The sequence below is a fragment of the Quercus suber genome, unplaced genomic scaffold, assembly GCF_002906115.3.
Source record: "Quercus suber isolate HL8 unplaced genomic scaffold, Cork oak 2.0 scaffold_366, whole genome shotgun sequence".
Taxonomy (NCBI): Eukaryota; Viridiplantae; Streptophyta; class Magnoliopsida; order Fagales; family Fagaceae; genus Quercus; species Quercus suber.
Window position 1 is genome coordinate 325,125 of NW_027069818.1, and position 16,221 is coordinate 341,345.

At 33.1% G+C, this 16,221-nt stretch overlaps 2 protein-coding genes across 2 annotated transcripts; both read left to right on the forward strand.

The window, feature by feature from the left end:
• Window positions 1-2,419: 2,419 nt before the first annotated feature.
• On the forward strand, window positions 2,420-4,516 carry LOC112031831 (uncharacterized). Its single transcript, XM_024064544.2, has one exon. The coding sequence runs from the start codon at window positions 2,420-2,422 to the stop codon at window positions 4,514-4,516; it is 2,097 nt and encodes a 698-aa protein (XP_023920312.2).
• Window positions 4,517-13,410: 8,894 nt separating this feature from the next.
• Window positions 13,411-15,135, forward strand: LOC111999763 (disease resistance RPP13-like protein 4). The gene is made up of 2 exons (XM_024031880.1): window positions 13,411-13,890; window positions 14,620-15,135. The coding sequence occupies exons 1-2, from the start codon at window positions 13,411-13,413 to the stop codon at window positions 15,133-15,135; spliced, it is 996 nt and encodes a 331-aa protein (XP_023887648.1).
• The last annotated feature ends 1,086 nt before the right edge of the window (window positions 15,136-16,221 follow it).

Below are 16,221 nucleotides of genomic sequence, written 5' to 3' on the forward strand. Positions count from 1 at the left end.
AAAATAAAAAAAAAAAAAAAAAAAAAGTGCAAAAGGGACTAAAAGTGCATTTACGCCATTAATCAATTATAAACACTAAATTATCATGTCATTTTTTGTATTAGTTGTGAACTATTTGAAAACTCCACAAATGAAATTAGGATCGATTTTTTTTTTTTTTTTTTTTTTTACTTTTTTATATAGGTATTTGTCTAGATATTACTGCTTTTTTTTTTTTTTTTTTTTTGAGAAAACATATAGTACTTCTAAGTTAAAATATCTCACAGCATGTTAGGTACATTTGTTTAAATAATAGCTTTTAGTGTTTAAATACTGAAACACATATTTTCACAACACCTTTTAATCTACACGTATTTTTATAATACTTAAACAACAATACTAGGATTCTTTAACCAAACGGACCCTTAATTTTTGTATCCCTTCACTTGTAATTTTATGTGCTTCCAATATCATTCAAACTAGTGTATAACTTGTGCATAGTAAGATACAATTAAAAAGAATCACAATTACACATTTATTTGAGTTCAAATTATACTTAGTGTAAGAGTTACACTTTTTAAAACTATGGATATATACATGAGTTTTACTCACTTTTTTATATATATTATTTAGGGATTTACACATGATGTTAGGACATATGTGATTCATGTTAGGAACATATGTCAATATTTATGTAATTGGTTAATCCTTCGACAAAACGCACTTTACTTGTAATTGGATAGATCTAGGATGTGATTAATACTTCAAGAAACATGTTGTTCAAGTTTAGTATTAAAGCCATGAAGATTGGACCAAGAAACAAATAAAGAAAAGGTGTTCAATAAAACTGGATAGATAGCTCGACACCTGCGGACAGATAGCTCGACAGCTAGCTATCTATCGAGCTCTTCAGTTGATTGTTATCGCAATCTCGACACCTTCTCGACAGTCGGTGGATCGATCGAGAAAGCTCCTGTCCCCTCGACAGCTTCTCGACACCTCCTCGACACCTAGCTATCTATCGAGGTTTAATAAGGCTCAACAGATATTATCTATCGAGGTATCTATCGAGGTTACGGAAATCAGAATTTTCAGATCTAATTTTTGGGCCAGGGTTTTGTATTTGTGTGGAGTTTCTTTTCTCACAACCCTAGACCTATATAAGGCTTATTTTAGAGGCCGTCACATGAGAGAATACAAGGAGAACATATGCAAAAGGTGACCGATGCCTTATTCTTTTTTAAAGAAGCTACTGCGTCTTTTGCGCCTTAGGGTTAACCAAGTGCTTCTTGATCTTCATCGTGGATGAATTGAAGAATTTTGTAGCCAACAATTTTCTTCCAGTTGGTGATTAAAGTCACGTACTGGGATCCGCATAATTGGTTAGTCACGTATTGGGATTCGTGCATCATTAAAGGGTGGCATTCATATATTGAAAAGTTCAAAGGTTCTGAAGCGGTAAAAAGTTTCTACTATGAGTTCATCTACGGGGATTGTAGAGTCTAGGGACAAAGGTTTTGTGCTAGATCTGAAACTTCTCTTTACTATAGTAGATTGCTTTTCGGGAAGGTTTCCTCCTAGATTTTTTACTGTGAAACTAGTTTGTTTCATTGGTTTTCCTAAATCATCATATCTTATCTTATTTATTTTTCGCTGCACATGATTTTGACATGATATTGATGTTTGTTTGTTTTAACAAGTTTTATTCATAATAAATCTAATTAACTATTTGAGTTTAAAACTTGTTAATTCTATCAACCGGGGTCTAAATTTCCCAACACATTAGTTTACTCTTTCTTTTCTTTTTTGTTTATTTGGTTTTTGATGGTTTATTTATATTAGATTTTTTGACTTTTGCAAAACATTAACTCACAAAGAACGAAAATTAAACAGATTTAGATAAAACACATGGCACAAATATAAACAATGATCAGAATCAAATTTAAAATTTAATTGAATTTTCTCTTAGTTTTAGCTTTATATAGAGTTACTCTTCTAATTTATTTCTTCCATGTAAAAGCACGATAGCAAGTTTTGTTGTCTTTATCCTACTAAAAGAGAAAAACAACCTAATGACTTGAATATCTATATTAAAACCATAGTTGGATTGACCAAGCCAGTTGGACCAGTGACTCAACTAGTGAGATATATATTTTTGGTGCATTTAATTAAAAGAGCTTTTTATTCCTTCACTTTTCTATTCTCCAACCAAATACACAAGAGAAAATTAAATTTCTTCTATTCCTTTACTCTTTCATCTCCATTATTTTCTCACTCTACTTTTTAATTGCCCAACCAAATAAAGCCTTCCACTTTTTAGCTTATTTATATCTGGCATAAGCGGAGCTCCATGTGCATTAAATAGTCAAACAAAACAAGTTGCTTGGCCACGCTTTTGCTCCTCACCCTCGCAAATTCCAAAACATTCATCTCCATGTCCATGGATCTAACCATGTTCTTAAAAGAACCTGTTGATACCATAAACAATTTGATCAAATCATTGTCCTCTGCTGAAACCACCACCGACACCAACACCAACACCACTGACACGACCACCACCCCGGCCGCCAACGAGAATAGCAGTTCAGAGCAAGGCACGTCCACTGGGAAAAATTTGGCGGACAAATCGGACAGAGAGGACGGCAGCAAGAAAGGAAAAGACGATAGCAGAAGCGACACTCAACAACTCGAGAAGTTACGCAACAATCTCAATCAAATTAAAGAGTCCTTAATTCAACTTCAGAAGTTTGAAGAAAGCGATCTTGCTAAGCAACTACAAACTCATCTACGCAACCTTGAAGCCAAATTTGGGACTGTGAGAGACAAAAATGAACAAACCCTTAGTCCTACTCCTAATGCTCCATCATCCAGGCCTAAAGTTCCATTATCTGACTACCTTACTTTCATCAACAAGGAACTTATGAAGATAAAGTACCAGATTCCATCAATCCGCAAACTGTCCATGACAAGTTCGAAGGCTCATTCACGGGCAAGCAGCGGGTCTAATGAGGGCAGTTCAGTCCAGGAGTTGCCTAAGTTACACAAGAGTGAAAGGTTCCCTAAAAGCTCATTTTACATTGAAATTGAAGGTATTTTTGGCGGCCTTAAGAAAGATGAAGAGAAGTTCATTTTGTCATGCTTTGCTGTGCTCACTGAAGGTGCAGTGGTGAAGAGGAGGCTTTTGACCTATTGGGGGATCGGAGAGGGCTGTTTAAAGGATTCAAAATCAGAAACGCCTGAGGAAATTGTTGACAGAATTCTTTTGAAATTTAAAGAGATGGGCTTAATCGAGCCTGCTATGAATAAGCGAAAACAGGAAGTTAGAAGCTACAAAATGGATCCTCTTGTGCGTTCTGCTCTGAATAAAATTTTCCAGGAAAAAAACATGTTTGATTATGATCCTAATGGGAACGTGGAGGAGAATTCTGCACCGAATAACAAGGCATTTTTGGTAAAAGACGAGGGAAAAGCTTCTGATGACAAAAGTCGTTCTCAACAGGGAGATCAGCCGAATTTAGATCCAGAAAAACTTTTTACATTATTCAATGTTAATGAGCATTCTCCTGATGCCAAGCTGATTCATTTAGTAAGGAAGAAGAGTAAAGATATGAACGTGGTGGACTGGTTATCGAAGATGAAATCACTCAAAGTTCTTTATCTGGGAAGATGGCAGAAATCTGCTAGTTATCACATTGAGGTGAAGAGCACTGAATTCTTAAAAGGATTGAAGAGTATGGAAGAATTGAAGTTTCTTAGCCTTCAAGGGATCTCTAGAATCAAAGAGATTCCACGTTCCATAGTCATGCTCACAAATTTGGTGGTCTTAGATCTCAAGGATTGTTACAATCTGGAGCTACTTCCAGAGGAGATAAGCTCACTCACGAAGCTGAGGTATTTGGATATTTCTAACTGTTATCTGCTAGGTAACATGCCCAAGGAGTTATCCTTGCTCACAGAACTCCAAGTCCTTAAGGGGTTTATCATTGGTCATTCAAAAACGAGAAACTTGGGTACTTTGGAAGATTTGAAGAAATTGCACAAACTGAAGAAGCTGACCATCATTGCAACTAGAAACGAATTCCCTACACCAACAGATCTAGGCGCCCTTCAAGAGCTTAAAGCACTTCAAAAGCTAACGATAGCCTGGGGTGTACAGCCAAAAATTGCACAAGAGCCAGAAAAAGCACACAAATCATCAAAGCGTGAAAAACCAACAGAATCATCAGTATTGAAACTGGATGAGTTGAAGAAACTGGATCTTCAGTGTTTCCCCTATTCTACACCGTCGTGGCTGAAACCTGGTGATTTGCCAAAGCTAGAGAAACTCTACATAAGAGGAGGCAACTTCACAACTTTGGAGAAAGGCACGTGGGAAGTGAAGGCTTTACGTCTGAAGTACTTGAGTGGAATGAAAACGAATTGGAGAGAACTAAAAGAATTATTCCCAAAATTGGCTTACTTGGAGAGAGTTAAATGCCCGGGGATCACACTCTGCCCTTGCGACGAGAATGGAGTGTGGCAAAAATCAAAAACATAAAATGCAGTTGCGACCAGCACCAGTAGTGTGGATTGATTATTGTTCTCTAATCACTCGGGAACTCACATTACCAACAAATATTCTTGTGTGTTCAATATGTCTTGTTATGATGGGTGCATAATAAAAGTTGTCATTGGTAGATAAAGGTGAAGAAGATGTTACTACAATGACATCAAGACAAGTCAATCATTATGAAAAAAATTGTCTGGAGCAATACTCTTGTATGTTTTTGGCCCACATCATGTGGTACTCATGGATGTAGGCTATTATTGAACTACTTAAATCTATGGTATTCTCTTTTGTGTGTGATTGTCTATTTTTCAAGTTTTCATTGTTCTTATTATTTATTTTGAGATCTTTCCCAAGCCATAATAGATTCACAACCAATGGAGACATTTGAGCTTCTGTTATTTATAACACTAAAAGTTGAGGTTGCCCTAAATGACTATTGGTTTTATTTTATTTATTTATTTATTATTATTATTATTATTATTTTGCAATAACTAGATACAATCTTAGTAAATAATAAGATAGTATACTTTGGCTCATTATTTAAAATATTATTTTCTAAATTTTAAGAAATTTAAATTTTCACTTCATTTATAACATCAAAAAAGAGTTCTGTAACTCAACTGACACTTTTTGGTATCTCCAACAAAAAGTGTATTCTGCTCAAATCCCTCCTACCCCTTATTGTAACTATCAAATTATTCAAAAAGGAGAGAGCGAAAGAGAGAGAATCTACTTACTTAACAAGTTCAATTATCTTTAGTGGGTGTTTGGGTTTGTTGATTGCTTATTGCTTATTAACTAAATATTAGATAAAGTATAATTGTTTGTACCTTGAAAAAAAAAATGAAACTCTTTCATAGACTATGCATAAACAAATAAACTAGAAAGCTAAAAGAAAAGGGAAGGAAAAAAAAAAAAAAAAAAAAAAAACGACATTCAAATGCAAGTACAGGGCTTTGTGTGAATCGTTGCTTAATTTATTTAAAGTAAGAAATAGTTTCAAAATAACATATTGGTCGAATTCCTTAAAAAAGAAGAGTAAAATATATGTGGCACTTTAAAAGATAGAATTTCAAATGAGTATAAACTAGGGCGAATATTAGTTATCATTATCAACTAATATTACTAAGTGCTCCACCTAATTTTCAATTAGTGTCTTTTTAATTCATTGATTATTAAACCAGTAATATTTTTAAAGAGCTAATTCTTAAATAGTTGTATCAAATGAACCCTAAAAGATGAAATCTCTAATGTGTGTAACCTAGAGAGATGGATAAAAATATCTGAAAACTAAACGTTAGTATGGCGCCATTATGACCCGAGAAAATTCTAGTCACATTTGTAGATTCCTCAAAATGAATAATCATGTTACAATTAGGGCTACGCACAATTTATATAACTCAATACGACCTAGTAAATATCTGTTGTGAGACTCAACACACATTTACACAACACTCATCCAATCCATCCACATAATTTGGGATATTAGAATCTCCCCACTTGAATTCTTAACATTCTTTTAGTTCTCCTAAGCCAGATGATGTTATATGGTTATTTTTGTAGTAGTTGTCACAACTCAAGCAAGTGCTAGCCACATATGCACTATATCCCCAAAAGACTAGTCAAGTCACAATTAGAATCCTCATAATGACATATATAGCCCACTTCAACTTAGTATATAAACTTTTAACGTGAGATTGAACACACACCTGCCCATCACACATTTATCCAATTCATTCCCATAATTTGGGGTAGCATAACCATGTCAAGGAAAAAATATATTGGGGGTAATTTTCTTAACTTTTTTTTTTCCTTCTTATTAATTTTCTTAACTTATTGTTATATTTTCTTCAACCTTTCCCCCTCCCTTTTTCCTTTTTATTTTCTCAATCCCCACTACTAACAACCTTAATATCATTTGTCCTCTATCTCTTTATCTTCCTTTAATTTTGGCTTTTCTTATTTCCGTAATCTTACTATAAATTTCCAATTCTCTCTCGCATTCTTTGCATAGTTTTCCCAAACACAAAATGTTATTTCTCTCTCCTTCTCTCAATTTTATTTTTTTGGTGGATTTTTTTTATTTATTTTCTATGCATCTCTACTTTAGGTTGATGAATTTTTGTATTATTTAGAATTCTACTTTTGATTGATGTGATTTAGTTTTGTAATTTTAAGTTGTTATATATATATATATATATTTTTTTTTTCTTTGATTTCATGGATGTCATGCTATTACGTTATAAAGATACTATATAAGAATATAATGTTATTCCATTATATAGATTTTTATTAATTTTTTATTCTCTCTCTCTCTATCTCTCTCTCTCTCTCTCTCTCTCTCTCTCTCTCTCTCTCCTTTTTATTTTTCTTACAACTCTACTTTAAATTAATGAATCATTGTGTTTTTTAAAACTCTATTATGGGTTAATAAGTTTTAGTATTGTATTTTTTAGTTTTCCATCACAAGTAGTCTCTCTCGATCTTATAGTTTTAGTTTGATTTTTGTTTGAGTTAATACATAGTTATTTTGGAAGTGAGAACTTGAATTTATGTAAAATAAAATAAAAAATATTGGCTATGCATTTGAATGTGTTTTTCAATTATTTGAGTGATATTAAGTGTAAATTCATTATGATTTTTTTATCATAATTATTATAATAATATCCTTTAAGAAAATGAGGAATTTAAATGATTTATTTGAAACTTAAAAAGTTTAATTGTGTTTGTTTGTGTAGGCCCCTTTAAACCAGATTGTTTTACCTAATTAATTAACCAAGTTGATTATTAGGTTTATTATTCAGATCTAGGTTAAACAAGCATATATCATATCATGCATAGCAACGGAAAAGTAAATAACACCACGATATGATGATCTAGGAAAACCGATGAAACTAACTATTTCAAGGTAAAAACCTAGGGAGGATTTGACCTACCTATCCTCAAGATAAAGCAAATCCACCATAACAGAATTGAAGTTTTTTCAATTAGATTTAACTCTAAATCTATTGCTACCTCTAGTAATAACTTATTGACATGACCACATGCAAGCTTTGAATGCACGGACTCCTTCTCTCTTCAGATTTATTACTACACAAGCACCCATGCTTGTGACTTTGAGATCCCACTCAAAGGTTTAGCAACACAAACTCTCCAGTTTGTGACTCCAAGAGCATCCTTGAAGGTTTAAATCATTAGCTATCATTGATCTTGTTGTAGCAACTTCAGATCTACTGGTTCTAATGGTATGAGAATGATTTCTGGTTGTGACTTTGAAAGAGGAAGGTACAAAACCTTTTAGATCTTACAAGAGTACCTCCAAAGTTTCTCCAAAACGTGCCTTAGGGTTTCCTTTATATACTATGTGAAATAGATCTAAACCCTAATCACATAATGGGCCAATGGGTAGTTAGGCTTATTTAAAATTCTGCAGAATCTGATTTTCTGCAATTTTCTATCGGTCAAATCTTTTCAATCGATCAGATTTCACAAAATTTGAATTTTTCTTTCTATAGCTTGTATGTTCTTGTGTTCTGACTTGTAACACCTTAATCATTGTGTAATCAAACTTATAGATCTAGAAATCTATATCTAGACAAATTTATGCTCATGATTTGCTAATTGTTCTAAGCTTTTAGAACCTAACAAATTGCAAAGAAAAAAAAGACATAACGCATTATAATATAATTTCGAAGAATATGGACCACCACATAAAGAAATAATATCAATTAAATACACACAAAATAATAGAATGAAGTATTGGTAAAGATAGAAAGATAAAATAATTTTAGAAATTGTTTAATTTTTATTGCGAACAAAATTATCTTCAACAAATTTTAGAAAGCAAATTATACATTATACCATAATTGTAATCTATTTTCATGTATCGCATGGGTCTGCGATTAATTGAAATACAAAGAAGAAACATAAAAATTACAATTTAAGATCCGCTTGAATACAACTTATTTTACTGAAAATACTGTCGTAAAATAATTTCTAAATGTGTGAATAGTGCCGTGAGACTCATTTTTAATTTTTTTTTAATAAAGTGGATGTAGGTCCTGTGAACAGTGCGTTAATAGTGCCGCTACGGTGCGTGAACAGTAATAATTGCCCCCTAAAGCAAAACGTGTGGAAAAAAAAAAAAAAAAAAACACACAGAAGACGCAACGCAAGAAACGTGGATCCAAACCCATAATTGCCCCCTAAAGCAAAACGTGTGGAAAAAAAAAAAAAAAAAAACACACAGAAGACGCAACGCAAGAAACGTGGATCCAAACCCACACTTAGTTAAACAAATGTTTCCAAGCCTCCAAGTAAAGAATCGCAGCAGACATCTCTCTTCCTTACAAAAGAGATATGCATTGCAAGCTGAACAGAACATAAAAGTGAGATTTCAGATTTCATATAGGAAAGTAATAAGGAGCAAAGGTAAAGCCAGATAGTTTGTCGAGCGGCACCAAGAGACTTGTCTAGCAAATTGGAGAAAAAGTAAAAGTGATATATCATTGTTAACAGAGTAATTAAAGAAGAAGATAAAGCGAAGGAAGAAAGAAAGAAAGAATGAATGCCAAGTGGCGAACTCCCAGTCTCAGACCAACAGACACCTCACCTACACAAAAAAAGACTTTGTGTTGCTAATTGAAGAAAAAGAAAATGCATAATAGCTCACTTGTCTTGTACGTAATCAAGAACCTAAAGCTGATTATTGCACACTCTTGATACAATAGTCACTCTACAAGTATAAGTGTTTGTTATGTGTGAAAAGCAAGAACTGAGGTTTAAGTCTCTAGAAGAGAATTTCACACACATACACTTAAATTATGTTAGAATAAAATTTTTATATTGTAAAAATAATAATAATAATAATGAAAACCTAAAGCTAGGCAAGAACTCCAAATGCCAGGTAAAGAATATTTTGCCCACATACTTGATTACTTGCAATTGAAAAGGAGTGGGGCTCAGTATTAGGGAAAGCAATAAATATAGAACAGAAAGCATAATAAACAGTCGAATCCCCATACAATTCACCGACGACACAGTCATCTGATGAACCAACATTAATTTTGTTCCCATCAAAAAAAAAAAAAAAAACATTAATTTTGTTGAAATATTCCCATGTGAAATCTCACATTGGGTGCTAAAGACAACATTGAGCTACTAACATAACATAATTGGACTATATTCATATAAATTTAAACTTTTGAGTCAAATGGTACATGTTATATTGCCATTAACCAATCATCATGACCAGATTGTTGTGCCAGCCCATATCATATTTTATATTCTCAATAACTTGGAATATTAATCGGGCCAATTTTGCCAAATAGCATAATTTTAAGAAAAATTTAGCAGAAACACATCTGACCAAACTTATTTAATTATATAGCACTTTTATGAAACTAAGGTTTGTCAAATTTGAGTTCCAAGTGATACTCGAATTTACCAAACTTGATTTCCAAGCATTATGTTTGATCAAATTGTCAGGCTAATTCATAATGCTTGGAACTTGAGTTTGGTAAAGTGCTATATAACTAAATAAGTTTGACAGAATCAATTTTCAAAAAAAAAAAAGTGTTATATAACTAAATAAGTTTGGCCAGATGTGTTTCTCTTAAATATTTCCTAAAATTACGCTATTTGGCAAAAAATGCCTATTAATCGTGACCAATTTGACAAGACTACGAATGAAATTCGGATTGATTGTTTGTCTAGATATTATTGCCTCTTTTTAGTTTGTTTTTCTTTTCTTTTTTTGAGAAAACATATCATTAATTGTTTATTTTTTCATAATTTGATACTTGAGATAGGATTTAAACCTTGAATGCCTCTATTGGATAAAACATATAATACTTGTAATATCTCCTTATTATGAATTTTTTGTCCTCTCACTTGTTATTATACGTGCATCCAATATCATTCAAATATATTCTTCTCTAATTCCTTTCTTCTCTTCTTTATAAATGAAAAAAAAAATCACCAAATGACATAAATATATATATATATATATATATATATATATAACATAAAAATGATGAACCAACATTAATTTTGTTCCCATCAAAAAAAAAAAAAAAAAAAAACGTTAATTTTGTTGAAATATTCCCATGTGAAATCTCACATTGGATGCTAAAGACAACATTGAGCTACTAACATAACATAATTGGACTATATTCATATAAATTTAAACTTTTGAGTCAAATGGTACATGTTATATTGCCATTAACCAATCATCATGACCAGATTGTTGTGCCAGCCCATATCATATTTTATATTCTCAACAACTTGGAATATTAATAGGGCCAATTTTGCCAAATAGCATAATTTTAAGAAAAATTTAGCAGAAACACATCTGACCAAACTTATTTAATTATCTAGCACTTTTATGAAACTGAGGTTTGTCAAATTTGAGTTCCAAGTGATACTCGAATTTACCAAACTTGATTTCCAAGTATTATGTTTGATCAGATTGTCAGGCTAGCTCATAATGCTTGGAACTTGAGTTTGGTAAACTTGAGTTTCACTTGAAACTCTAGTTTGACAGACTCGATTTTCAAAAAAAGTGCTATATAACTAAATAAGTTTGGCCAGATGTGTTTCTTTTAAATATTTCTTAAAATTACGCTATTTAGCAAAAAAATGCCTATTAATCGTGACCAATTTGACAAGACTAAGAATGAAATTCGGATTGATTGTTTGTCTAGATATTATTGCCTCTTTTTAGTTTGTTTTTCTTTTCTTTTTTTGAGAAAACATATCATTAATTGTTTATTTTTTCATAATTTGATACTTGAGATAGGATTTAAACCTTGAATGCCTCTATTGGATAAAACATATAATACTTGTAATATCTCCTTATTATGAATTTTTTGTCCTCTCACTTGTTATTATACGTGCATCCAATATCATTCAAATATATTCTTCTCTAATTCCTTTCTTCTCTTCTTTATAAATGGAAAAAAAAAAAATGACATATATATATGTATATATATATAACATAAAAATTCTATTCTACTTTAATCTAAGTATATATGTGTGTGAAGCTCTTATTTGGAGACTTGAATCGCAGCCCTTACCTCTCACATTCCTCAAGCACTTATACTTGTAAAATGACTACTGCACCAAGGTGCGCGGTAGTCCATAATTATACTTGGATTGACTACGTTGGGTTCTATCATTAATTACATCATTTAAGCATATCATCTGGTCAAATCTAATTAGTTATTCGTGGTCTGTTCAATCTGAATTAGTTTTATTTTTGTGAATTCTAATTTGTTTAACCGATAAAGTCTTTCATTGTTGAAAAAGGGATCCAAGATTTAATCTCACCTGAAGTTAATTAATTTTTCTCCATTACTCTTAATAAGTAACAATAATCATTGAGAAGAAATCATGGGTTTCATTTTCTCATGTATCTATCAAAAACAAATATAAAATATTCCCTAATTTTTTAAAACTGTCAATTTTTTTTTTTTAAATACTCTAACAGTCTAAATTATAGATCTACCTAATTTTGTAGATCTTTTTCCTTAAATGGTTTTGTGTTATAGCGTTTTTACAAACGAGGAATGCAATAAATTTTTATCATCTGTATCTTTCAAACACCGTATCTTTTCAGTTCTATAACTTTTTTACGGAGAAAATACATAAAAATTTGAAGTTTTTTTTTATCTTTGTTTCAAATTTTTTTTAATCCTTTTCTCATATTATATTTCCTTAAGTGAATTCTTTCAATTATCCAAAGACAATAGTATAAATGAAACACTTTTTACTGAAACTCTATTTATTATATAATCTTGCATAAGGACTCAGCTCAATATGTGTTAATAGTCATACAAAACAAGTTGCTTGGCCACACTTTTCTTTCTCACCCTTGCAATTTGCAAAACATTCATCTCCATCAGTCCAACCATGTCTTCCTCTGACTATAAACAAACAAATCCTGGCGAAACCTTGCCCTTTACAAAAATTGTTCAAACCATAGATAATTTGATTGAACATCACCCCATCCTCAAATCAAAGCCTTCTCTTGAACATCGCCCCATCTTCGAATCAAAGCCCTCTCTTGAAACTACTACCGCCACCACCAGTGGCAATGGCAGTCCAAAGGTGGAGATCAAATCGGAGGGAAAGGGCAGCAGCGAGGGAGGAAAAGAAGATAGCAAGATTGACTCTCAACTACTTGAGAAGATACAGAACAATCTCAATCAAATTAAAGATTCCTTCATTCAACTGAAGAGGTTTGGAGAAAGCGAGCTTGCTAAACAACTAAAAACTTGTCTAGGCGACCTTGATCACTTACTTAAGCATGAAGAAGAGAAAACAACCGGTAATGCTAATGCTCCATCATTCAGCGAAATCAACAGGGAACTTATGAAGTTAAAGTACCAGGTTCCATCACTCCGCAAAATGTCCAGGACAAGTTCTAGGGCTCAATCACAGACAAGCAGTGGGTCTAATGTGGGCGGTTCAGTCCAGGTGTTGCCTAAGCTACACAAGAGGGAAGAATTCAAAGTTAGCTCATTTTATAAAGAAATTAAAGAAATTTTTGAAGGCCTTGATGAAAATAAGAATAAATTTTTGTCATGCGTTGCTGTGCTCACCGAACATGCAGTGGTGAAGAGGACGCTTTTGACTTATTGGGGGCTCGGACAGAGCATTTTAAGTGAATCAGATTCAACGCCTGAGAAAATTGTTGACGAAATTCTTGGTGAATTTAAAGATAAGGGCTTAATCGACCCTGCTACAAAAAAGCGAAAATATGAAGTCACAAGCTACAAAAGGATCCTCTTGTGCGTTCTGCTGTGATTACAATTTGCCAGGAAAAAAAGAAGTTTGAATTTGATTCTGATGGGAACGTAATAGAGAATTGCACACTGGATATGGCATTTTTGGTAAAAGGCAATGAAAAATCCTCAAAGAAAAGTCCTTCACAAGAAAAGCTTGTTACCTTATTCAATCTTAATGACCCTTCCCCTGATGTCAAGCTCAATAGTTTAGCGAAAGATGTGGACTGGTTATCGAAGATGAAAACAGTCAAAGTTCTTTATCTTGGAAGATGGCAGAAATCTGCTGGTTATCACATTGAGGTGAAGAGCACTGAATTCTTAAAAGAATTGATGACCATGGAAGAATTAAGGTTCCTTAGCCTTCAAGGGATCTCTAGAATTAATAAGCTTCCACGTTCCATAGGCATGCTAAAAAATTTGGTGGTCTTAGATCTCAAGGATTGTAACAATCTGGAGGAACTTCCAGAGGAGATAAGCAAGCTCAAGAAGCTGAGGTACTTGGATATTTCCCACTGTTATGTTATAGGTAACATGCCCAAGAAGCTATCCTCACTCTCAGAACTCCAAGTCCAGGTTTATCATTGGTGATCCACAAAGGAAAAACTTGGGTACTTTAGAAGATTTGAAGGGATTGAAGAAGTTGAAGAAACTGACCATCATTGCAACTAGAAAGGATGATGTCGCGGAGGCCTGAAGAAGAGCACACACGATACTCTCTTGATGAAACAGAAACTAAACTGTTAGTTTCTAGGGTAGTAAACCTCGAATTCACGAGGGGTTTCCCTGAATCCACAAGGAGATAAAACTGGAATCCACCAGAAGAGAAAATTGACAAAATATCTGTGTTTATTGATAATAGTCTGTTTTGCCTTTGACGGCTACAAAACATATAAATACTAAGCAAAAACGTTTAAAACCCTAATTCGCACTAATTAAGCGATTAGGTGACAAAATTACCGAATTTTACCAAAAATGGCAAAATTGAGTTAAACGTAGAATCGTAAACTACTAACCTTAAAGGTCATTCCAAAACAGACGGGACCTTATTCTGACTTTTAAACTAAAAGTTATTAAGGAAAAACAAATATTACTATAAATAGCAAAAACATTGTTTTCGGGGCCTTAACGAAGGAATTTGCCTAAAATTTGGCGACGTTCATAATATGAGTCTGGATCAGAACGCCGTTTCCCTTCAACCTGCCAAATTTCATGCAATTCCGACACTGTTACCTTTGATGGCCCCTACTGGCACTCCCCTTTGATTTTCGTTGTGACTTCCTACGCCCTTGCTACTCCAAGAAGGCATGTACTGTCTGTTCTACATCAAAGGACTTCCCTACACCAGAAGATCTAGCCGCTTTTCTAGAGCTTAAAGCACTTCAAAAGCTAACAATAGCGTGGGGTGTACAGCCAAAAAAATCAGAAGAGCAAGCAAAAACTGGCGAATTATCAAAGCATGAAACATCACCGCTTGGAAAAGCAGCAGCATCATCAGTGCGTCTGAGCGATAAACTTCCAAATAAGTTGGAGAAACTGGATCTTCAGTGTTTCCCCTATTCTACACCGACTTGGCTGAAACCTGGTGATTTGCCAATGCTAGAGAAACTCTACGTAAGAGGAGGCAACTTCACAACTTTGGAGAAAGGCACGTGGAAAGTGAAGGCTTTACGTTTGCAGTACTTGAGTGGAATGAAGACGAATTGGAGAGAACTAAAAGAATTATTCCCAGATTTGGTTTACTTGGACAGAGTTAAATGCCCGGGGATCACACTCTGCCCTTGCGACGAGAATGGAGTGTGGCAAAATCCGAAAACATAAAATGCAGTTGCGACCAGTACCAGTAGTGTGGATTGATTATTGTTCTCTAATCACTAGGGAACTCACATTACCAACAAATATTATTGTGTTCACTATGTCTTAGAAGCAATATTTTCCATGAGATTTTCACAAATTAAGGACATGACTTGTAATGACGCGCAGGTGCATAATAAAAGTGGTGTCATTGGTAGATAAAGGTGAAGGAGATATTACTACAATGACATCAAGACAAGTCAATCATTATGAAAAAAATTGTGTCTCGAGCAATACTCTTGTAGGTTTTTGGCCCACATCATGTGGTACCCATGGATGTAGGCTATTATTGAACTACTTAAATCTATGGTATTCTCTTTTGTGTGTGATTGTCTATTTTTCAAATTTTCATTGTTCTTATTATTTATTTTGTGATCTTTCTCAAGCCATAACAACTTCATAATCAATGGTGACATTTGAGCTTCCGTTATTTATAACACTAAAAGTTGAGGTTGCCCTAAATGACTATCGGTTTTTTTTTGGCAATAACTAGAGACAATCTTAGTAAATAATAAGATAGTCTACTTTAGAATATTAAACTCTATCATCAAAATAAAACTGACTCATTATTTAAAATATTATTTTCTAAATTTTAAGAAATTTAAATTTTCACTTCATTTATAACATCAAAAAAGAGTTCAGTAACTCAACTAATACGTTCTGGCATCTCCAACAAAAAATGTCTACTGCTCAAATCCCTCCTACCCTTTATTGTAACTATCAAATTATTCAAAGAGAGAGAGAGAGAGAGAGAGAGAGAGAGAGAGAGAGAGAGAGAGAGAGAATCTAGTTACTTAACAAGTTCAATTATCTTTAGTGGGTGTTTGGGTTTGGGTTTGTTGATTGCTTATTGCTTATTAACAAAAAATTAGATAAAGTATAATTGTTTGTACCTTGAAAAAAAATGAAACTCTTTAACAGACTATGCATAAACAAATAAACTAGAAAGCTAAAAGAAAAGGGATGAAAAAAAAAAAAAAAAAAAAAAAAACTCTCTTAACGACATTCGAATGCAAGTATAGGGCTTTGTGTGAATCGTTGCTTAATTTATTT